This window comes from Thunnus albacares, chromosome 10 (assembly GCF_914725855.1).
Source record: "Thunnus albacares chromosome 10, fThuAlb1.1, whole genome shotgun sequence".
Classification (NCBI taxonomy): domain Eukaryota; kingdom Metazoa; phylum Chordata; class Actinopteri; order Scombriformes; family Scombridae; genus Thunnus; species Thunnus albacares.
Window position 1 is genome coordinate 15359390 of NC_058115.1, and position 24283 is coordinate 15383672.

The 24283-nt window shown below is 37.3% G+C and overlaps 1 protein-coding gene across 5 annotated transcripts; it reads right to left on the minus strand.

The window, feature by feature from the left end:
* Positions 1–3676: 3676 nt before the first annotated feature.
* LOC122990177 lies at positions 3677–23726 on the minus strand. Of its 5 annotated transcripts, none has more exons than XM_044363351.1 (6): positions 7150–7374; positions 5971–6294; positions 5351–5608; positions 5039–5263; positions 4796–4891; positions 3677–4254 (listed from the first exon to the last, which is right to left on the minus strand). In XM_044363351.1, the coding sequence occupies exons 1-6, from the start codon at positions 7196–7198 to the stop codon at positions 4013–4015; spliced, it is 1194 nt and encodes a 397-aa protein (XP_044219286.1). In that variant the 5' UTR covers positions 7199–7374; the 3' UTR covers positions 3677–4012. The 5 variants fall into 5 exon arrangements, with proteins under 5 accessions (XP_044219286.1, XP_044219285.1, XP_044219288.1 ...); XM_044363350.1 differs by lacking the exons at positions 5971–6294; positions 7150–7374 and adding exons at positions 22387–22710; positions 23544–23726 and having other exon boundaries at positions 3678–4254; positions 4796–4906; XM_044363353.1 differs by having other exon boundaries at positions 3678–4254; positions 5129–5263.
* Between the last annotated feature and the right edge of the window lie 557 nt (positions 23727–24283).

Sequence of the window (24283 nt, forward strand, 5' to 3'; positions counted from 1 at the left end):
TTTTATTTGGCAGACGATGAGGTACAATTCAAGCCACAGGTGACAGTGATGCTTCATGTCAGTCATGCAGTACCAACCTAGCAGCTGTTGTCTGCTGTATTTCAGTTCCCTTCCATGATGCTCAAAAGACGTCAGGACAACTGAAAACTTAAGACACAAACTGCAAAACAAGTGATTGATCAATCTTTTAATACACAGAAAAAACATTATCGATTCAATAAATGAGGCCGTATTCTACCATCAAACTGGGATTTTAGAATGACAGCTGGTAGTTCAACATGTAAACTGTGTATTTGTGCTCATGGGGAAAAGATTAAAGGCCAGTTTAGCACAACTATGTCTCTGGATCATCACGTTTGTATCACAGCTGAATTTGAAATGTATTATCCTCACTGCAATGTAAATCATTGACTCCTTCAAACTGTAAAATTCCACCTTCAAAGCTTTTTTTACAAATGTTGGTTTATGTGATGTTGGTTTGAATGATGGTTGTTGTTTCAGACTCACAGGTCCAGTTCCTCATTTATAACAGAAACACTTGTGCTAAAAAAAAATATGCTCACACTATGCTCCAAAAAGTCCTTGTGAGACGCTCAGACGTGTCCTGTTGGTCCGGTTGATGAAAGCTTGTTTGAAGTTCACCACTTAACTCTGTCATATCATCCTCTCTCTCTCTTTATGTTTCTCAGTAGATTCTGTCACTCTCAAATTTCATGTACAACAACCAGAGTGTGGACTCAAACTAGAAAACAGAGTCAGTGGCCTTAACGGGCCCCCTGTTGACGTCAGCTGATCAAACTTGATCTTAAAATATTTATTTTATGATCTATTCTATGAATATTAAATTATTGGTCACCAAAGCATTTATTCAATCAGAAACTTACATGCTCAGCATTGAAGAATGGGCAGGAGCCACCAGTTTAGGTTTTATAGTTGTATAATGTTGGCATAGACGGTAGCATCACATGACTGTGTCACGACATAAAATGACAAGTTTTTTTTCATAGGTGAAAAATAAATGTTTAATTGTGGTTCAGTCTGATCTTTCAGAGTTCAAGTACAGCAGTCGAATGTCTTTGGATCAAAAGCAGAATGACTGCTGAGGAATTTGATCCCCATAAAATAAAATGGCTTTTTGATCAGATGGTAAAAAGATGCCAGATTGTTGGAGCAGTTTTATTATCCTGCCTTTATGCTGTCAGAAGTTCAACTGTCTTTTAAGAAGTGGGCTCAACTAAAAGATATTCTCAGGTTGTTTTAGAACACTACAACTATCATGGGCCATAAACACTTATTTTATGGCACTGTGAATCAGCTGAATGGCATGTCATGGCTGTCAACCTTTAACCCCAAACTCTCACATCAAACCAATCATGTAACCTCTATCTTTGATTAAACCCACAGCAAGTGAACAGCAAAAACTGCTCAGGTTAAATTTAAGCACATGGTGTCATTTTAAATTCAAAAAAGAGAAGAAGAAGAAGAAAATAGCACACACTAGTTGGTAAAACTCAACCAACGTTAAAAAGCATTTTAATAAAGAAGTCAAATGTGATGAAGAAGAACAACACTGAAATGAACAAAACTAACACCAAGCTAAATTAAATGAAATAATATAATTCATGAAAGACATTTTGTAAAAAGTTTTTTATATAAATGGGTCATGTTTCAGAGGGCGATGCTGAGTTGGAAAAAACAAGAGATCAAAGGTTCGGTCACACCCATGCCAAAAGACTGTTGGCAGATGCAAGGACATTGAGTTTTTACCTGCATCTACTTACAGGTGTGGGAATATTAAATTACTTCTCCAAAATGTTTTACATAAATTGGTCCAAAGTTAGGTTGTAAAAAATATGCAATAAATGAAAAGTACAAAGCAAGAATCGCCTTTCAAGTTCTTCCCTGCACGTAACACAGTGTGTTGTCTCTGTGTTATGGGTGTATAAATAGGTAGAGGTCTGTCTGCAGTGAGGCGATGAGTAAAGTTTCAGTTCAGTAGTCAGTGCAGTCGTCTATGATCTGGGAGACTCCAGTTCAAGACTCAGTTTGTGGACCTCCTTTGTGAGGCAGTTTATTTATGAACACTTATTGTAACACTTTAAGTTTCTAAAACTGAAAGTGTAATAAAAACAAAACCAGGATTTTTAAGCCTCTCTCCACTTTTATTCAAATACAATTAATTTTGCTGCTTCAACAAATATAGATACAAATACAAATACTGGGCTTTCTCCACATCCCTAGTAGATATATATCTACTGTAATTCTATTATTTCTTGTTGAGAATATAAGTTTAGAGTGCAGTGAACATTTCCAAAGTAGATCTGGATTGGAGCTGAGAGCTGAATGTAGCAGGCTAACACTTCCTCTCTTGGTGTCATGCTATATTTTGTTGTATATTATTGTCTTTGTAAGTCTAATTGACTATTTCAAATCACTATTTCAAACATTGATATTGAGTTGTTTTCAGTGATGAAAGCACTCTTTCAAGTTCTGAAGAGTAGTGGTCAGTTTCCACACATTTGCGAGGTAATAGTTGCTTACAGTATGTAATCGCTGCTATGAATGTGCTCAGTGTTTTAACATTTATCCTACATTCACCTGCACAATAGTAATTAACTAAAAACATCAATTTAATTCAAATTAACTTCTGGTTAATACAGGACATCAAGCAATTTAATTCAGCAACTTAATTAATATAAATATTCAGAATGTGGATTTGTTTCTCCTCCAGATTTGAAAGTTGGAGCTTAAATAACTCAAACTCTGAATTATTCAAATGATTAAATAGTTAAAAAAAATGTTCAGTGTTACTATGCTTGAGTAATATGGATATCTGTCTTTTAGTTTTGTAAGGTACTTTGTTAACTGGAATCCACAAAGACATAGGAAGTGCATCAAGCTAAATATAGAAAACGTATTTTGATGGTGTTAACTGATAAACACATCTTGTGATAAGAAACTGACAAGTTGTTAAGTCACTCTCATTTTGAACTACCCCTTCATTTAGCTGTCTCACTTCTCCCCTGTTTCAGTGTAACAGAAAAAGAAAAAATTGTGAACAACACATCCTGCTTTAAAAAGATGTTCCTCTTTTCCCGCTAACTCGCTTTATTAAGAAATCAAATCTTAGAAGCAAAAACTCCATACATTGTAGTTGCAGGCAATTCTGAGATATAATAATGTAATTAGTAATGAAAAGACTACATGTTATCTCCATCTACAAATTCCCCCAATGAAGTAACTTTAATTTAAGAGTAAGCAGGACAACACAACCTGTTCATATACATATGAACACCCTGTAATAAATAAAGGTAATAATGTAGTCTTAAAAAATCTACTGCAAATGATAAAACAATATTGCAAGAATGGAATCTCATGCCTAAGAAAAAGCGGAAGTGTTTATGTAATGGAAACAAATTCATGCTTACTGTGAACTTCTCAAGAGACCAAACATTACATGCAAACTTATCTTTGATCTTCTAGAGAGCTGAGGGAAGAGGTGTGGCCAAATATGAGATTAAGTCCCAACATGCACAGCACAAAACCTTTCATAAACCAATGTAAGAGCACACTGTGCACTGTGAGTTTTCAGTGTTTTAATAATGAATTAAATGTAAATATGCTTATAAATTAGAAAAGAGTAAAAATAAGGATGTATTACATCATGTAAAGATTAAAAAAAGAGGATAAATCAGGAACTACTTGAAAATATATATATTTAAAGAAAATATTAAATATTATACAAAACTAGTCTATAAAAATTAGTCACAGTGTGATTCAAATGATGCACCTGAATGTTTGAGCTCCTTTGACAGGTTTTCATACTGATGCCAGTCATAACCCAGGAGTACATTAAAAATGATGAATAATAATAATATCTGTGAACTTTGATGGCTTGTATTCTTCTCATTGAAAATCTCATGAAATAAAGATAAGAGACCTTTAGGCATCTTAACAAAAACCTCCTCCATCTGCCTTCAGCAGTCTTTGTAAAAATGCTGAACACTGCATATCACCTGCTGTTACAGACCTTAGCGTACACACATTCATCTTCTTTTGGTTGAACAGTTTTCCGAGGTCGCCCTGAAAACTTGACTTGGCCGTACTCCACCTCCATCTCTGTAGTTTGCTGAGGTCGCCCTGAAAACTTGACTTGGCCGTACTCCACCTCCATCTCTGCCTTCTGATGCATCTGCCTCCCCGGCCGCTGCACGATCTTGACATCAGCATAGGTCAATTCTTGGTCATCTTCTTCTGTAGAGTGGAGGGAGGAACACATTAAACACTGCATGACTACACATACTCAGTGCTTACAATAGATTTTTAAGGAAATTCTTTGACATTTTGGGCAGTAGACGTGAAAAGACTAATAGCAATCTCCTGTTTGTACATTAAATATGGAGCGATAGCCAGGAGACGGTTAGCTTAGCTTAGCACAAAGACTGGAAACAGCTAGTCTGACTCTGTCAAAAAGGTTAAAAATCCTCCCACCTCTAAAGTTCACTAATTAACAAGATATAACATGAATCACTGAACTTTAGAGGTGCTGGTAGGCAGATTTTTACACCTTCATATGGAGCCAGGCTAGCTGTTTCCCTGTTTCCAGTTTTTGTGCTAATCTAAGCTAACTTGCTGCTGACTTCATATTTAAAGAACAGTGCAAACGATCCTCTTATCTAACTCTGCAAGAAAGCAAATTAGTGTATTTCCTAAAATGTCAAACTATTCCTTTAATCTATAAGTAGACAAAAAACAATGATATTTTAATGCAGTGATGAAAAAAGAAACTTTGTACCTTTAGGTTTGTTGTTTTGCTTTTTCCTTTGACGACAGACGACTGCCACCCCGACCATTAACAGAATTACCAGTGCTGAGAGGACACCAGCTAGAACTGGCAAATTCTTCTCTGTTTTAGTAATAAAAGACACAAGAGAAACACAGATCTTTCAGTATCCATGTTCTTAATGAAAGGTGTTATTATGCAGACATATGCAGGACAAAAAGAGAAAAAGACATGAGTGAGTTGGTTTTCACTTACTAATGTAAATGTACCATGGGTCATCATTGCTGGAGTTGGTCACAGTTTGATTTGAGGGTTTAATTGACACTATGATGCCAGTCTCCTTACCCACAGGGGAGGCCGTAATGTCTGTGATCATGGTAGGGGTTGTTGTTGGATCAATACACAGGGTGTTATTGGCTGAAAACACCCACTGTGATATGTTTGTCCCATTGGGTAAGGTGCAGTTGATGAATATGAAGCCTTTGGACAAAAAAACAGATCAACTGTGACTAATGTACAATGTAATTATCAATTATCAAGCTGATTTCTAGTTATTTTCTATCTTACCACAGGTAGATATCTTCTCTTCTTTCGAGACATTACTGATGTGATTCCTGACTGAGCAGACCAGTCGTCCTGAGACGTCTTGTTTCAGAGTGATGTTGTTGGTCTCATTATTTCCAGAGAGGAGCTGAGCGTCTGTCAGTGTGTGTCCATCCAGAGTCCAGCTGTACTGAGGACTGTCCGCTCCCTCAGAGGAGCAGGACACCCTCATCTCTCCCTGGGACAGACACTCAGACTCCAGCCGGACAGAGGACACAGGAGCTGAGAGAAACACACTCACATGACTTTTTAATGTGTCCTTAAACATATCCAGTATTTACAATGTAAATTCAAATACAGAAGTACAGAATAAAATGATTAAGGAAATGTAACGCTATACTGTAGTTATGTGGCAGACTTTGAGTATTTCATGTGAAATGTTTGTTTGCAAAAGTAAAATGTTTAAATAGTATTTGTATAGTAGTATGTGTATTTGTTGAAGTGTATTTACTTGGTTTAATTTTCCAAAGTCATTTGTATTTTATTTATTAATTAACCTATAATTCAAATGATAAAGCTGTTGGTTTATTATGAATAATACAAATTAAATTGTAAGATTAATAATAGCAAAAGTAGTTATTTACCTTGAATAGACAACTGAAGAGTCCGCTGTTCTAAGACCGTTCCTTTTGAATCAAAGGTTTGAAGGGTATATTCAGCACCATCAGTCCTGTTCAGATTATTTATCCTAAATGTTCCATTACTGGGAGTAAAAACGGATCTGTCCTTCATCTCATTAGACACAATCTTATCCTTTCTCCCTCTAAGTATTGTTATTGTTTTGTTTTTTTGCCATTGGTATCCAAATATTTCTGAGGCGTTGTCCATCAGCTGGAGCACCACAGTTCCTCCCAGAGCTCCATAACACTGAGCTCCATCCTGTCTGCCATCACAGTAGGTTTCAACACCTGGAAAATAGAAAAATAGTTAAAAAAAAAAAATTATTATCACAATTCTGGTCATTCCGTTTCAACTAAATTAATGACTATGACAATGTTTTATGCAGGTGCAAATATTCATGTTTTAAAACAGAAACGACTCCGTCTCTCTCAGAGCACAGTTAGCATTACACGGACCTGTCAGTTAATAGTAATATTTAGTCACATTTAGTCATTTAGATTAGTCTAGTTTTAGTAAATTAACCTCAAACATTCATTACAAACTCATAATATGTTTTTCACATCCACAGAAATTTATTTTTGGAGATATGAACTTTTCCAAAAATACGAAATTATATGTTTTCGGGGAATTTGTATAAAATAATGCACAATGCATCTTAAGTTTAAGTCTTAGTAATTTCTATGGTGCTTCCAATTAAAAAAACATACTGTTTTTATAAGCATGATATAACTGAGTGCAGTTTGTTTATTTGTTTGTTGTTTATTTTAGCTATTTACTTAAATATCTGAACTCTCAGTGAAGAAGTGTATTTATCCTCAAAGTTTAATTTAATAGATTCACCTGTAGTAGATAATAACGTTAATTTTTACTGTACATGCACATGGATGTGGAATTGATCTCCGGATTTGCTATTGCTCTAAGAAACAACTTTTTGTGACATTTTTTAAAAGCCTGATGAACCGAAGAGAAACAGAAACATCAGTTTCAAACTGCCGCAGTTGTCAATTGATTATTAGAACTGGATTTATCTATAAAAGTGATCAGACTTGATCCTACAGCTGCATAAAAAGTCATAGTTTCACAACATGTTATTCACATAACGTTAAATCAATATTAATGTGTCAAATAGTGAAACAGCTCACCATGAGAGACTCCGAGCAGCATCACCAACAGTCCAACCACAGCTTCCATGTCTCCTCACTGTTCAGCCTCTGTTGACCCAGTCAGCAGCTTTCAGACAAACTTCTCTACTTTATTGAATAGAAAACATGAACATCCTACACTGAACAGCCTGAAATACAGTCCTGTATGTGATCGGCTTCAGAGGAGAACGTGTGGCAACTTTGACCAAGCAGAGCGTTGTTTTATGTTCATCTTTTTATAGACAGAGAGGGGAAAAGGAAGTGGTTCTCAGTGTTACTTCTCTTTTTAACCTCCAACATGACAGAGAGCCTTCATATGTTTAATGGACTCAGTGGGAGAAAAGGAAACATCCCTCCTTCACACTGAAAGAGGATTTGAGACTGACAGTGTCATTTGTCGTCTCTCTGTCTCACCATTGTAATAAAATAAGCATTTATATGATATATTGTTTGTCATCTCTAAATCAAATGATAACAAGTCAAATTTAACTGAAACTTGCTTTCCCAACCTTTCAAACTGCTCTGAACCCACTGGCAGGTCATTATTACAACAGCATGTTGAGCTCATAAAAACACAACAAACTGTATTTTAAATTCAGGTTAATCATTAAAGTCTCCAGTCATGAAAAAGGCATAGTGCAATATATGCAAAGTGCAAGACATATATTGTATCTGAGTGATGGAGAATAATATTCAGTTCGACTAAAAAGCTTCATAAGAAGAAATTTCAGGTAAACACTGAAGGTTAAACAGTTAAATATTATATTAACTGAAAATGAAGGATTGTGATCAACTTAAACAGCGTTTAGTCATTTATATCAGTGTGAGGATTTGAGTTTTTATCTTGTGATTTTGAATACTTTGCAGCAATAATGCAATAATTGTTACTTTTTTAAGCATCATCCTCTAGATACAGTGGCAGAACAGCATATTGTATAGCTTTAGACTTTTTTTATCGACCATTTATTTCCCTTGTGTCCTTTACTTGTTGCCTTTATTTTAGTAAAGGGTATTTGCAATACTGTCCTTATAAGACCACATAAAATGTTTAATCTCTAAACCAATCTACAGCCACAAGAACGTTGTTATGTCTATTGGCAAATGGAGCTTAGCATAAGTTCAAGCAGGAAGACTATTTATCACTCATTCATTAATTCTCATTCTCTCTCTCTCTCTCTCTCTCTCTCTCTCTCTCTCTCTCTCTCTCTCTCTCTCTCTCTCTCTCTCACCGTTTCTCCTGCTCTTGTATCAGCTGATTAGGTGGATTACTTTTAATTAACAAATCAGATTCCGCCACAATTTCTATCAGCCTATCACGTCTTAGCTGACAAACTTGAAATCTGTTCTTCTCTCTGTCGTTTTCATTTCAGGGCGAATCATCACGACCCTCCGCCGCCCCTTTCACCTTCACTTCATCATGTCAGCGCCAGATCCGAGATCACCAGAAGCCCGCTCCTCTCCTCATCATCCAGATCCCAATATTCCCATATTCATCACCACCACCAGTGTCTACAGTCTATCGGGGATATCCTCTTCTACTCACGCCTTAACTTCCCTCCTTATGAATATGATGACATCATGATGGCGTCTAATCGCCAAAGACTTTTCACATTTTCATCTCATTATGCATGTTCAATAAAGTCATTGTCACTTAAAAAAATGAAGTCTCCCCTGATTGAAATGACCTCATTTTATGTCCATGAACTACTGAAAAATAAGGTTAAAACAGCAACAATATGCCATAATTCCTAAATTCATTGACAAACTGAACAACGCATTTTTCTGCCATCAAACTGGGATTTGGTGATGACAACCGTTCAACATCTTGACTGTTTATTTGTAGTTATGGGGAAATTGATGAGAAGACAGTTTAGCACAAGCGAGTCTTTGGATTATTAAAACTGTCAAACCAAACTTCCCCTTAAGACATTTCTGTTTATATAACAGTTGGTGTGAGTGATGGTTGTGGCTGTTGTCATTCACTACATGGCAAAGAAAGAAGATTATTCAAATCTACTGATTATTTCAGTTCCTCATTTGTTACAGAAAAACACGCAGCAAGGTGCAAAAATAATGACATTCACACTGTGCTGCACTATGCTGTTGACCAGCAGTGGTGTCACATCATTTCTCTGTTACGTTCCTGGTGTGGGAGCGAAGTTACGTTTATGTATGTTTAGTTCGGTAAATAAGTGGAGTCTGTAATTTGTTAAACAGTTTATGTAAATTGAGAAACATAAGTGATTGTTATGTATAAGTCATTGAATAAGTTAATTAATAGTAATTTGTTAAAGTTCAGCTAATAATCATTTGATTAAGTGATGTTGATGTAAGCATGATATTTTGTAAAGGCTGCATTATTTAAGCTTCCTGTTAAAACAGTGAAGTAGGTTACTGTCGCTTTAAGAGATATAGGTCCCTTGTGTTTTACTGGGGTGAACCAGTGGTTTTGAAAAGTTGAGACTCAAGGAAGGACCGAGCCACATGGTTTTCTAACTGTAGTACAGTTTGCTGATTAGGAGAACTTGGCTTTGAATACTCCTGTAAGAGGATACTACAAACTGCAGAATAAATACTTGTTTTATCCTTTTTTACATCAGAGTCTGGTGGAAGTTTTTCCTCCTCAAGCTAATGTACACGAGTTAGGCCCTTGTTGAGCTTCGACCAGCCACACCTGGTGTGAAGCTCACCTTTGTCACATCATCATCATCATCATCATCTCTCTCTCTGATCTCATTAGATTATGTCTCCCTACACTGGTAAAATGCAAATGTCAAGTAATACTTAAAGACTTCTGACATTGCACTCACAGCAATAAACATACATACAGTATTTTACACCCAATATTAGAAGATCAGAGAGTTTCAGTAAAGTATAATAACTCTGTGATGTAGAGTAATGTATTGCTCAGTATGCTCTATTGATCATTATTTTACCTTAAACTGAAGCATGTAAACATCTGATCTATTTTTGCTGGTCTCAGCAGAGTTTTATGAATACAGAACTATCTATAAATAATGGTGACGCCTCTGTAAACCAGCAGAGGGAAACCTCACACCTACTTATACTAGTGATGAGACTGGAGGGTTTATTCAGTTCTCAGCAGGCATTAAAGGTACAATCCATGATAAAAATGTCAACAAAAGCGCAGCTCACCCACATTCAAAATACAAAACAGATTAAACTCATTAATTGTTTCTAAATTTATAACAGCACTAGAAAGCAACTACGTTAAAGCTCTTAATGTTTAATACTTTGAAAGGTTTGTTTATGTGACATACAAATGTATGGACACAATGGGTAGGTTTGGATCACTATATTATGTATTTTTTTCTGTGAAAGAGGCCAGATTTAAATATGTTTTATTTAGGTTTAAACTTTGTTTTGTGAAGTGTGCTTTTCTGTTCTGCCACATGAGGGAGTAGTCACCAGAGCGAGCGCTTGTTGTGCGCTGCGTAAGGCCTCCACTCCTCAAACAGAGAACAGCCTGCTGAACGAACACAACTAACGTCTGCTGTCTCTGCTTCCCTGTATAAAACAGGTTAGTGATGTGTGTAAACCTGTCACAACTTATCCCCAAGGACGTTTTAAGCCTTTCTGATGTGGTTTGGACCAAGTTTAAGGTAAAACTGTGTGTTAGTTTAGAAGTCGAATAGAGCTTCGCTGGCTCCGGTGAGTAAATGGTGATAAAATGGCAGCCTTACTATCTGTTTTTATTTATTTGTTTCTTCTGTAGCTCCTGTACATCTTCCTTAAAACAGCTGCTTAGTTAAGGGTTTAGTGTAAAATTTAATGAAGTGAATGCTATAGGTTTTCAGGGAGTGAGCATCGTGGTTAATGTATAGTTATTTAAATGTTATTGGTTGCTCATTCTGGTCGATACACTATGTTATTATTGTAAAATGGTAAAATGTGATATGTTAGTATTTTTGAATGGCCAAGGTTGTTTATATAGTGTATATATTATTGTTTGTATTATGTAGAAGTGTTCAAGTATGCAGTGGGATGAAATAGGCTAAACAAAACAAGCTTAAAACAGTGAAGTTACTGCTAAAGAATACTTTGCAAGCTGGATGCGGCAGCAGTAAGACAGTGTAAGTTTTAGTACACAGATTTTACAGCAATAATTGGTAACTTAATTATTACTGGTAAATGTAACAACAGATTGGTGTGTAGAAGTTATACATTGCTACTATAGCATTAACCAGTGACAGTTAATCATTGTTGTGTTGTTAATGGATGAATTGTTAAATTTGTTATGTGAAGATTATTGTGACTTATGAGTCAAGTCTAAAAGAGAGAAGAAGGTGAAATTGGCTTAATAAAAAAAAAAAAAAAAAAAACAGAGAACAGCCTGCTGAACGAACACAACTAACGTCTCCTGTCTCTGCTTCCCTGTATAAAACAGGACACATCTTCTGCATACAGGTAACTCATGCCTGAGGCCTGAAACATTCACATCAGTAATGTGTGTAAACATGGGAGCAAATAAGAGGGGTGTTCCATCAACGCAGCTAAAGAAAGCTGCGCGTACTTGATATAGCCTGGATTCAGTTAACGTCAACTTTCACTTAAGCCTCAACCCGTTCCACTAACATGATTCAGCCGTGTCTAGTCAATGCTAATTCTTCCCACGCTTGAGCAATCATCATGTGTCCGTGTGTATGGGGTACATAAGCAGCCCCGAACAGTCGAGTGTTGAAAAGACGATACTATGTTGCAAAAATAGGGGAAAACGAGAGCGGAACAAACCCTGCTGATGAAATTATAGAAATTATATGAAGAATATAAAGATGTCATCACTGAAAAGAGCAATACTGTTGCAATCAACAAGGCGAGGGAGATGGCTTGGCAAACGATTGCAGACAGATTAAATGCATAAATTATACAAGCCTACTTATTGTTTCATTTGTATTTATTAATAAATGAACATTCAGATCACTAGATGCTTTAAGACTGTGGCTATATAATCAGTAGGCTAGATAACATCAGATATATGTTTAAAACAATGGTATAGGCTATCTTAGGAGAACCGACATAACTACAATGCATTTACTGTTATTTGGTCAGTTTGGTGTAGTGTGTGAAGCTTCTCTGACCTTGTAACCCTTGACCTATATTCATTCTTCACTGTTGCATCTCAACAGGAACAATCTGAATAGCCAAAACAGAACTGGGCAACAAGTCAAAATACAATACAAAAACATTTTCCAGAGTGGTAAGTAGCATATAATGAAATGTGAAATGTATTTGTTAACATACTTGTTGAGCTGTGAATATGTACCTTTGTAACCACCCAAAAAAAAGATGGAAGGCAATGCTACTGGTGGGGGACCTCTGCCAGAGGACCTCACACCTGCAGAGGAGCTGGTGCTGAGCCACAACAAGGAGCGACCATTAATTGAGGGAATAGAGGAGGGAACTCCTCAGAAGTCATTCCCCAAGGAGCTCGAGAGCCATATGTACAAGGTATTGTCTGCTACTTTTCCTCCACAGGTATCAGTCTCTCAGTGATAATAACTAACAGTTGGCCTATATCTTTCAGTGAGTGGAGACACGATTTGCCTGCTGGATCATGGCCATTTTATCTTGACATGCAAGAGGCAATGGGGTGCAAGTCATCTGTAACGCCTCCTGTTCTCATTGCCTCATGCATGTCAAGCCCTACTATACTCCCAGGTCCCTCTCCCTTCAGAATGTCTGATTCCAGCCCCAGTGACCCCCTAACCCCATCAGATCCTGTTTCCCTCCCTAGCACATCTTCATCCTCACCTGAACCCCCCCAGCCCCCACCTGCCAAAAAGAAACATGTGACCACTGAGCTGCTGATTGATTTTTAAAGAAAGAAGCGGACAAGGAAGAAGAGCGACACCAGCAGATTACACAACAAACAGAAAAATTTCTTAGTTTATTTGAGGAAATGGTGGACAAAATATGAAGTCTTTTGGTTTGAATTATTTTTATATATATATATTATTTTATTCATCTATATTCATATATATATATATATATATATATATATATATATATATATATATATATATATGTGTGTGTGTGTGTGTGTGTGTGTGTTTGTTTGTTTAAAATTAGTGATATTATTTGTATGTAACTTATGTTTCTCCTGTGAAGGAGGGTCTTTATTTCATTTGAAATGGAGAAATAATTGTTATATCCCAATTAGTCTCATGACCTGTATTATCTACACAATACTTCTGACCACAAACTGAGGTGCCATAAAGGAGAAGGTAATCACATTTATTGTTTCAGAGGGAAAACATTAATGTCATTAATGACCACAGATAAATTCTAGTAATGTACAGGCTTTTAGTACTCCACTTATACTTGCAGTGTTAGAGTGTCATTGTATTGGCAGTTACATGCGAAATGTAGTAAATGCAAATATAACCCAGCAAATTGAATGTGGGTAGTAAAGGTAGAAGGAACAAATTTTGAATTATTGCATAACAAGTGTTCTTTAAAAATGGATCTTGACAATGGCATGTCTGAAAAATGTCTTATCTTCACTTGTACAAAAGATGAGTATGCAAGGACTGCACTGATGTGGTCTATCCTACAAATATTAAACAGGTGCAGTTCTAAAGGAAAGTATTTTCCAACATAGGAAATGTCATCATATCCCAGGTGAGAAGGCTATGAAGGGCAACACCTGCATGCTAGCATTTTAAATATATTATCTGTGTATCACATTTATAAACATGTACAAATTGCAGTGTAAGACAACAGTCATGCCTGACAATTGCATTTATGTTGTTTGGGGTTAGGTGGAAGTGGTATAAGTTAACATATGGTGATGTTTCACTTTTGTTATGTAGGGCCCCTACTGACATGCATATTTTGCAGAATATCTTCATGGTCCAACAGTTAGAAAAAAGTGATTTTGTAGTGCTAAAGATGAAAAGAGTAAACATACAGGTTTACAAGGCCAGTTTGTGCAGTTTTAATGGACTATTTGGACAATTAACAAAATAAGGACTGTCATTTTTTATGAAATGAGAACTGCCCACAACTTAAATACAAAAAAACAATAAAAAAGAAACAAAAAAACAGAAAAAACACAGCACAAAATGCACAAAATTCACAAATAATCATGCTCGTGCAAGTACTGTGGCACCTGGACAGGTGCAGACAGATAGGCAGCAATCCTGTCCCTGATGTGGTTTCCAGGCCTTTCCTGTTCACCTGCACCGATGGGAGGAGCATTCTGGGGATCTTCTTTAGGTGAGAGGTCCTCCATCTCTTCCAGAACATCGTTCATGAGGATGCAAAGATTGTGGAGGAATGCACAGCAAACAATGATGTCTGGTGCAAAATGTGGATGGACCTCCAGGGCCTTAAAGAGTGTGCCTCGCCAGCTTGTTTTCATCACTCCAAAAGCTCGTTCAACAACAGAACGAACCCTGGAGTGATGCAAGTTATACCTCTCCTGGACCTGGCCTTGCAGAGGGTGCTTGTATGGTGTTATGATGCCAATTGACTTTTATAGGCAGGGATAGGCACCGCCCCCAAGGAGGTAGTAGCCAGCTGGAGGGTATAGGGCCCGGCAGAAGATGGGACTGTTACGCAGAACCCTGGCATCATGTGCAGAGCCTGGATGACCCACAAACACATCCAAGAATCTGCCTCTTGCATTTCATATGGCCTGCATTTGTATGGATGGAAAAAGCTTGTCAGCACGGTGCAGGTTCCCTGGAGCTCTAATACGAATGTGGCATCCATCTATGGCACCAGCAGCATGGGCAAAAGCAGGACTCCGTCCGTGCAAGTTAACTGAAGCCTTGGGCAATGGTGGGAAGCTCCTGTGGTGATGGCAGTGAAATTACAGTTGAGAGTTTGGCTTTTATGTCCCTGCTGACTCTGTGGATCATATTGTGCACAGTGGTCCAAATGCAGAGCTGAAAACAGAGAGTGATAGCCCATGGGCCAAACTATACAGGAACACAAGAACCTACATCTCCTGACCCCAACCGTGGTCACTTGGTGAGGTAATTAATTGAATCGAGTATGCCACAGTTGTTCGATTTAGACGAAAGTCCTTCTTGAGGCAGACGTCTGGATTACCGTACGACAGCATTATAGGGGTGGCATCATTTAACTGCATGTATAGCCCTCTGTCCATCTGGAAAAAAGAGAATAACAGACTAAATGTTATTTGAATACTGTCAACACATCCAACATTCATCCACCTAGGTGATAGCATGTGTATGGGCCTGTAGAAATGATGTTGCTGCTCTGACATTCTTCAACAATATTCTCCTTGTCTTTGTCTTAATTGAGGACAAACCGTTTTATCACATTACAGTGGAATTAAAATCAAGAATGTACTAGGCTACATCTACACAATTCCATTGTTAATCTACAATAAATAATTTATAGAACTTACTAAAGAAGAAGAATATTCCACATAAAGATTAGATATGAATATACCACTGCTACAAAAAAACAACAACAACAAAAAAAGAAAAAGTAAAAAGACGCAAGTACCTTTCTCCCCTATACCCTTCACCTTAATGAAGGGAACTTCATTCAGCTGTAAGTGTGACTACAAACAGAGTGCACTCCGTGACGAAGTAGAAGTGGGTAGGGGCTAGTTTGGAAAAGGTCCAATGTCTGCAGACACAGAAATGCCAGAGGTAAGACCAAATGTGAAATGTTTTGGATGTATCTGCATTCTACAAATTGTGTATAACCATTCACCTTGCTGCAGGACATGACCAGAACAAGACGTTTGTCAGCAAGGAATGAAGTAAGTAACTATTCATATTACCTACCAACTACATAATTGGCTACTCACTGACACATTGTCTCTTTCACAGGATATCCATTCAATTTACAAGCCATCTGCTCCTCACTACTGAAAACCAGAAACTGGACACAGAATACAAGAAGCTTAAAATTAAGAAGTTGAAGCTGGAAATTAAGAAATTGGAGAAGGATGTAAGTATAAATTTAAACACAGCAGAAAGCCATGGTTTGGACTGTATTTAATTCTTTTTCTTTTTTTGTCTTCACAGCTTGAACAAAATGAGTCAATAATTGAATAACTTCAATACAAAGTACAAAATTATACTTGCTACGCTTCCAAATAAAAGGGATCACATAAAATGGGGATCAGCTGAAATAGGTATTCTTGTAAAGGTCCCTCACTGTTCTTCCATCCATGTGTTCCTGTAGGGCTGGGTCAGTGTCTTCTCATTTGCTCCTCCAGCAACATTGCAGGCAGTCTCTCACTGCAACGTAGAGTGTCAGTGCTATGACATATTTGGTTAGGAAAGGAAATAACTGATTTATTATCTGCATTTGTGTAATTCTGATAAGGTAAATTGAAACACTATCTCTGTACAGTACAGGTGCTTCTTTGAGTAAGGCTGACACTAAATTACACATTTCTGTGAACAACTGCCAGGGTAACAGGATTTTCATCCAAAGAAGTGTCGACATCAAAGCTAATTTGATCTATTAACACAGATTTGCACATTTCTTACAGATCTTATTATTACTATTCTGCCTGACAGTGTATGGACAGCTGCACCCCAGTACATACCTGTACATTTAGGCGATGGAAACATTTCCTGTTGATATAATCTGCCCCCTCAGGTCCAGATGGGGCCTGGATACATGCATAGGTGCAGTCTATGGCGCCTATGACATTGAGGAAGCCTGAAGGAGAGTATTAAGTCAATACTGAGACATGTCAGCCTGCAGGCTACTTTACATGTTTTTTAACTGTCACATACCTGCAACTGAATAAAAAGCCTCCTTGATTTTCTGTGTCTCCAGATGGGAAAGTGATAAAGATGTTGAGGTATTGCTTGAGAGCAAGGTATACCCGTCTTATTTCCCTACATATAGTTGCCTCCACAAGACCTTCTGCATCACCAACACTGTATAAGAATGTCCCAGAGGCAACGAAACACAGAGCTATGCAGACAGATTGCACAGTGGTCAAGGCTTGGCTACGGTGGGTGTGCTTCCTCATACGTGGCTCCAGCAGACTACAAAGGTACTCATCAGAGAAGCCCAGTGGATTGCTCCTGTCTCTGAAGACTCTTGGATCTGAGCACCTTCCTCCACAGGGTCATCAATGAACGGACATGCCATTGTTTGTCGGAAAGGTTGTAGTCCTTAGATGCACTGCTTATATAGCCTACACCTCTGTCAATTAACCTGTTGGCTTCAGGCTGTAACTTTTTTACCCATCTGCATGCCGTGAAGACCTGCCTGCTGTGCCTCTGAGGATGCTGAGTGCAGGTGGGAACTGAACAAGGCGTCTTTTTTTATTTATTATTTTATTTATAATTTTATTACTATTTCTTTTTAACTCTTTTTACGTGCATATTTCAATAATCCAGTGTGTTTTAATTGGTTTAATGAAAGAAGTAAAAACATGTTTTAGACAAACTAAAGGATTAATTGTTCTTAATCCTTCGGTTTATCTAAAAAAAAACTTCTAACTCACCATATTTGGAGATACAAGGTTTTAGCTGGACAGTGAGGATATGGAAATCTACACTACAATAATTTCCAAATAGCATCAAAATGAGTTTCAGTAATAAAATGATAATATAAGCTCTATTCACATTGTGACATTCTCTTTTAACATAAATTGTCTTTCAGCACATTTAGACATTAATGTGTCTTTGATTGTAACTGTAATTCACTTCAGCTTTCTAGTAAGCCACCCAAAGTGGAGGCTGTAGTGTCAGTGATCATGGTGGGGGTTGTTGTTGGATCAATACACAGGGTGTTAGTGGCTGTAAACACCCACTGTGATATGTTTGTCTCATCGGATAAGGTGCAGTTGATGAATATGAAACCTACGGGCAACAAACAGATCAACTGTGACTAATGTACAGTGTAATCATCAAATTATCAAGTTGATTTCTAGTTATGTTCAGTCTCACCGCACGGAGATATCTTATTTTCTTTTGAGACACTACTGATGTGATTCCTGACCGAGCAGACCAGTAGTCCTTAGACGTTTTGTTTAAGAGTGATGTTATTGGTCTCTTTATATCCAGAGTGGAGCTGAGCATTTGTCAAGTCCTCTCTGGAGCATCCTACACTGAACAGCCTGAAATGTCTTCTGTTAGAGATCAACCTCAAATAAGAAGGTATAAAAAACAGTATTGAATTCAGTTACAGGTTTTATAGGTGGAGAGGGAGAATAGGAAGTGAATTTAACATGGGCACTACTTACAAGAAAGAAACCCAGACACCATCTTCCTCCTGTGATCTTTATGTTGTTGTGACTTTCTCATCTCCTCCGTCTTTCTTGTACTACTCTAAAGTCACAGGCATATAATTAAGCCTCTGACAAACAAAACTGTCTGCGCTGCGCACTGGGAGCGATAACTGACGCGCGTCAGTTGATGCTCCTATGGTGCACTGCAAGCGAGTAGGCGCGTCAAGGCAGTTTGACGCGCGTCATAACGCTTCTAGTGCGTGTTCGGCCATTGAAAACAATGGGATTTTAGAATGACAGCTGGTAGCTCAACATGTAAACTGTCTATTTGTGCTCATGGGGAAAAGATTAAAGGCCAGTTTAACACAACTATGTCTCCGGATCATCATGTTTGCATCACAGCTGAATTTGAATTGTATTATCCTCACTGCAATGTAAATCATTGACTCCTTCAAACTGTAAAATTTCACCTTCAAAGCTTTTTTGAAGGTGTTGGTTTATGTGATGTTGGTTTGAATGATGGTTGTTGTTTCAGACTGACCACAGGTCCAGTTCCTCATTTATAACAGAAACACTTGTGCTAGGTGCTAAAAAGATTATATTCACCCTCACACATTCACACATGAATCACCTTTCAAGTTCTTCCCTACATGTTACACACTGTGCTGTCTCTGTGTTATGGGTGTATAAATAGGTAGAGGTCTGTTTGCAATGAGGCGATGAGTAAAGTTTTAGTTCAGTAGTCAGTGAAGTCTGTCTGAAAGCTGCTGACTGGGTCAACAGAGGCTGAACAGTGAGATTTTTTAGTTCAGTAGTCATTGCAGTCATCTATGATCTGGGAGACTCCAGTTAGAGACCTGTTTTGTGGACCTCCTTCATAAGGTAGTTTATTCATGAACAGTTATTGTAAATTTCTAAAATTAGAAGCATAATAAAAACAAAAACATGATTTTTAAGGCTTTTTCCACTTTTATTCCAATACAAATACAAATAATTTTGCTGCCTCAACAAATATAGATACAAATACAAACACTGGGCTCTCTGCACATCCCCAGTAGATATATAAGTACTGTATTTATTAGTTCTTGTTGGAGCTGAGAGCTGAATGTAGCAGGCTAATACTTCCTCCCTGGCTGTCATGTTATATTTTGTTGTATATTATTGTGAATGTGAATGTGCTCTGTGTTCGAACATTTATCCCACATTCACCAGCACAATAGTAATTAACTAAATACATCAATTTAATTCAAATTAACTTCAGGTTAATACAGGACATCAAGCAATTTAATTCAGCAACCTACTGAATATAAATATTCAGAATGTGGATTTGTTTCTCCTCCAGATTTGAAAGTGGGAGTTTAAATAACTTAAACTCTGAATTATTCAATTAATTAAATAGTTAAAAGTTGTTCAGTGTTACTATGGTTGAGTAATATGGATATCTGTCTTTTAGTTTTGTAAAGTACTTTGTTAACTGGAATCCACAAAGATACATTGGAAGTGCATCAAGCAAAATATAGAAAACGTATTTTGATGGTGTTAACTGATAAACACATCTTGTGATAAGAAACTGACAAGTTGTTAAGTCACTCTCATTTTGAACTACCCCTTCATTTAGCTGTCTCACTTCTCCCCTGTTTTAGTATAACAGAAAAAGACAAAAATTGTGAAAAACACACGCTGCTTAAAAAGATGTTGCTCTTTTTCTGCTAACTCGCTTTATTAAGAAATCAAACCTCAGAAGCAAAAACTCCATACATTGTAGTTGCAGGCAATTCTGACATATATTAATGTAATTAGTAATGAAATGACTACATGTTATCTCCATCTACAAATTCAATACAAAACTAGTCTATAAAAATTAGTCACACTGTGATTCAAATGATGCACCTGAATGTTTGAGCTCCTTTGACAGGTTTTCATACTGATGCCAATCATAACCCAGGAGTACATTAAAAATGATGAATAATAATAATATCTGTGAACTTTGATGGCTTGTATTCCTCTCATTGAAACTCTCATGAAATAAAGATAAGAGACCTTTAGGCATCTTAACAAAAACCTCCTCCATCTGCCTTCAGCAGTCTTTGTAAAAATGCTGAACACTGCATATTACCTGCTGTTACGGACCTTAGCGTACACACATTCATCTTCTTTTGGTTGAACAGTTTTCCGAGGTCGCCCTGAAAACTTGACTTGGTCGTACTCCACCTCCATCTCTGCCTTCTGATGCATCTGCCTCCCCGGCCGCTGCACTATCTTGACATCAGCATAGGTCAATTCTTGGTCATCTTCTTCTGTAGAGTGGAGGGAGGAACACATTAAACACTGCATGACTACACATACTCAGTGATAACAATAGATTTTTAAGGAAATTCTTTGACATTTTGGGCAGTAGACTTGAAAAGACTAATAGCACTCTCCTGTTTGTACATTAAATATGAAGCGATAGCCAGGAGACGGTTAGCTTAGCTTAGCACAAAGACTGGAAACAGCTATTCTGACTCTGTCAAAAAGGTTAAAAATCCTCCCACCTCTAAAGTTCAATAATTAACAAGATACAACATGAATTACTGAACTTTAGAGGTGCTGGTAGGCAGATTTTTACACCTTCATATGGAGCCAGGCTAGCTGTTTCCCTGTTTCCAGTTAAGTTAAGTTAAGCTAACTTGCTGCTAACTTCATATTTAAAGAACAGTGGAAACGATCCTCTTATCTAACTCTGCAAGAAAGCGAATTAGTGTATTTCCCAAAATGTCAAACTATTCCTTTAATCTATAAGTAGACAAAAAACAATGATATTTTAACGCAGTGATGAAAAAAGAAACTTTGTACCTTTAGGTTTGTTGTTTTGCTTTTTCCTGTGACGACAGACGACTGCCACCCCAACCATTAACAGAATTACCAGTGCTGAGAGGACACCAGCTAGAACTGGCAAATTCTTCTCTGTTTTAGTAATAAAAGACACAAGAGAAACACAGATCTTTCAGTAACCATCTTCTTGATGAAAGGTGTTTTTATGCAGACATATGCAGGACAAAAAGAGAAAAACACATGAATGAATCCACTGCAGCAGAGTTAGTTTTCACTTACTAATGTGACTGTACCACGGATTATCACTACTGTTGGTCACAGTTTGATTAGAGTGTGATATTAGTGGAGGGTTTAATTGACACAATGATGCCAGTCTCCTTACCCACAGAGGAGGCCGTAGTGTATGTGATCATGGTAGGGGTTATTGTTGGATCAATACACAGGGTGTTATTGGCTGAAAACACCCACTGTGATATGTTTGTCCCATCGGGTAAGGTGCAGTTGATAAATATGAAGCCTTTGGACAAAAAAACAGATCAACTGTGACTAATGTACAGTGTAATAATCAATTACCAAGCTGATTTCTAGTTATTTTCTATCTTACCACAGGTAGATGTCTTCTCTTTTTTTGAGACACTACTGATGTGATTCCTGACAGAGCAGACCAGTTGTCCTGAGACGTTTTGTTTCAGAGTGATGTTGTTGGTCTCATTATTTCCAGAGAGGAGCTGAATGTCTGTCAGTGTGTGTCCATCCAGAGTCCAGCTGTACTGAGGACTGTCCGCTCCCTCAGAGGAGCAGGACACCCTCATCTCTCCCTGGGACAGACACTTAGAGTCCAGCAGGACAGAGGACACAGGAGCTGAGAGAAACACACTCACATGACTTCTTAATGTGGCCTTAAACATATTCAGTGTTTACAAAGTAAATTCAAATACAGAAGTACAGAATTAAATGATTCAGTAAATGCAACGCTACACTGTAATTATGTGGCAGACTTTGAGTATTTCATGTGAAATGTTTGTTTGCAAAAGTAAAATGTTGAAATAGTATTTGTATAGTAGTATGTGTATTTGTGTGAATTTACCCAGTTCAATTTTCCAAAATCATTTGTATTTTATTTATTAATTAACCTATAATTCAAATGATAAAGCTGTTGGTTTATTATGAATAATACAAATTAAATTGTAAGATTAATAATAGCAAAAGTGATTATTTACCTTGAATAGACAACTGAAGAGTCCACTTTTCTGATTCACGTCCATTTGAATCAAAGATGTGAAGGGTATATTCAGCACCATCAGTCCTGTTCAGGTTATTTATCTTAAATGTTCCATTACTGGGAGTAAAAACGGATCTGTCCGTCATCATATTATACACAATCTTATCCTTTCTCCCATGAAGTATTGTTGTTGTTTTGTTTTTTTTCCATTGGTATGTAAATATTTCTGAGGCGTTGTCCATCAGCTGGAGCACCACAGTTCCTCTCAGAGCTCCATAACACTGAGTTCCATCCTGTCTGCCATCACAGTAGGTTTCAACACCTGGAAAATAGAAAAATACATTTTTAAAAATGTTGTTATCACAATTGTGGTCATTCCGTTTCAACTAAATTAATGACCGTGACAATGTTTTATGCAGGTGCAAATATTCATGTTTTAAAACAGAAACAACTCCATCTCTCTCAGAGCACAGTTAGCATTACACGGACCTGTCAGTTAATAGTAATATTTAGTCACATTTAGTCATTGAGATTAGTCTAGTTTTACTAAATTAACCTCAAACATTCATTACAAACTCATTGTGTTTGCTGTGTTTTTTCTACAGAACTTTATTTTGGAGATATGAACTTTTCCAAAAGTAATAAATTACATGTTTGGGCGGAATTTGTATAAAATGATGCCCAACACATGTTAAGTTGATTTCTCAGTGATTTATATGACGATTCCAATTAAAAAACATACTGTTAGTATAAGCATGATATAACTGAGTGTTTTCTTGTTTGTTTTTAGTTTAGTTTTTTGGAACTCTCAGTGAAGAAGTGCGTTCATCCTAAAAGTTTAATTTAATAGATTCATCTGTGGTAGATCATAACTGTAAATTTTACTGTACATGCACATGGAAGTGGAATTGATATCCAGATTTGCTATTGCTCTAAGAAACAACTTTTTGTGGCATATCTTAAAAACCCAACGGACCGAAGCAAAACTGAAACATCAGTTTCAAACTGCTGCATTTGTCAATTGTTACTTAGAACTGGATCCATAAAAGTGATCATACTTGATCCTATAGCTGCATAAAAAGTCATAGTTTCACAACATGTTATTCATATAACGTTAAATCCAATATTAATGTGTCAAATAGTGAAACAGCTCACCATGAGAGACTCCGAGCAGCATCACCAACAGTCCAACCACAGCTTCCATGTCTCCTCACTGTTCAGCCTCTGTTGACCCAGTCAGCAGCTTTCAGACAAACTTCTCTACTTTATTGAATAGAAAACATGATCACCCTACACTGAACAGCCTGAAATACAGTCCTGTATGTGATCGGCCTCAGAGGAGAACGTGTGGAAACTTTGACCAAGCAGAGTGTTGTTTCATCTTAGAGGGGAAAAGGAAGTGGTTCTTGAGGTCACTTTTCTTTTTACCTCCAGCATGACAGAGGCCCTTCATATGTGTGATTCTTGCTTTGTACTTTTCATTTACTGCCTATTTTTTACAACCTAACTTTGTGGAAAGGAGAAGGGGAACAACAGGTTATGGAGAGTCCCTTGGGAGCACTTCGCATGTGTCAGTAGCTCAGCTTTATCTCTGGCGAACATCCCCAACTCCAGGAGTGATGTCCAAATTAGGAAATGTGCATCATGTAGCAGGTGACTCTCCTCGCTGAGACCTGCTGATAGACGTAACAGTGGAGAAGAGGAGAGAGACTGAGACAGTGATGTAACTGACCTGTGCGCTGGTATTTGACATGTTTTTTGTTTTTTTTTTCTTTTCTGATTTGGGTTGTACCTTTAAAGGACTGTGGTTACCTCATGGTTATTTAGCTTATAGTGTTGTGTGCTTAAGTTTATATTCATGTATATTCTTGGACGGGTTGATGTATGCTGGTTTG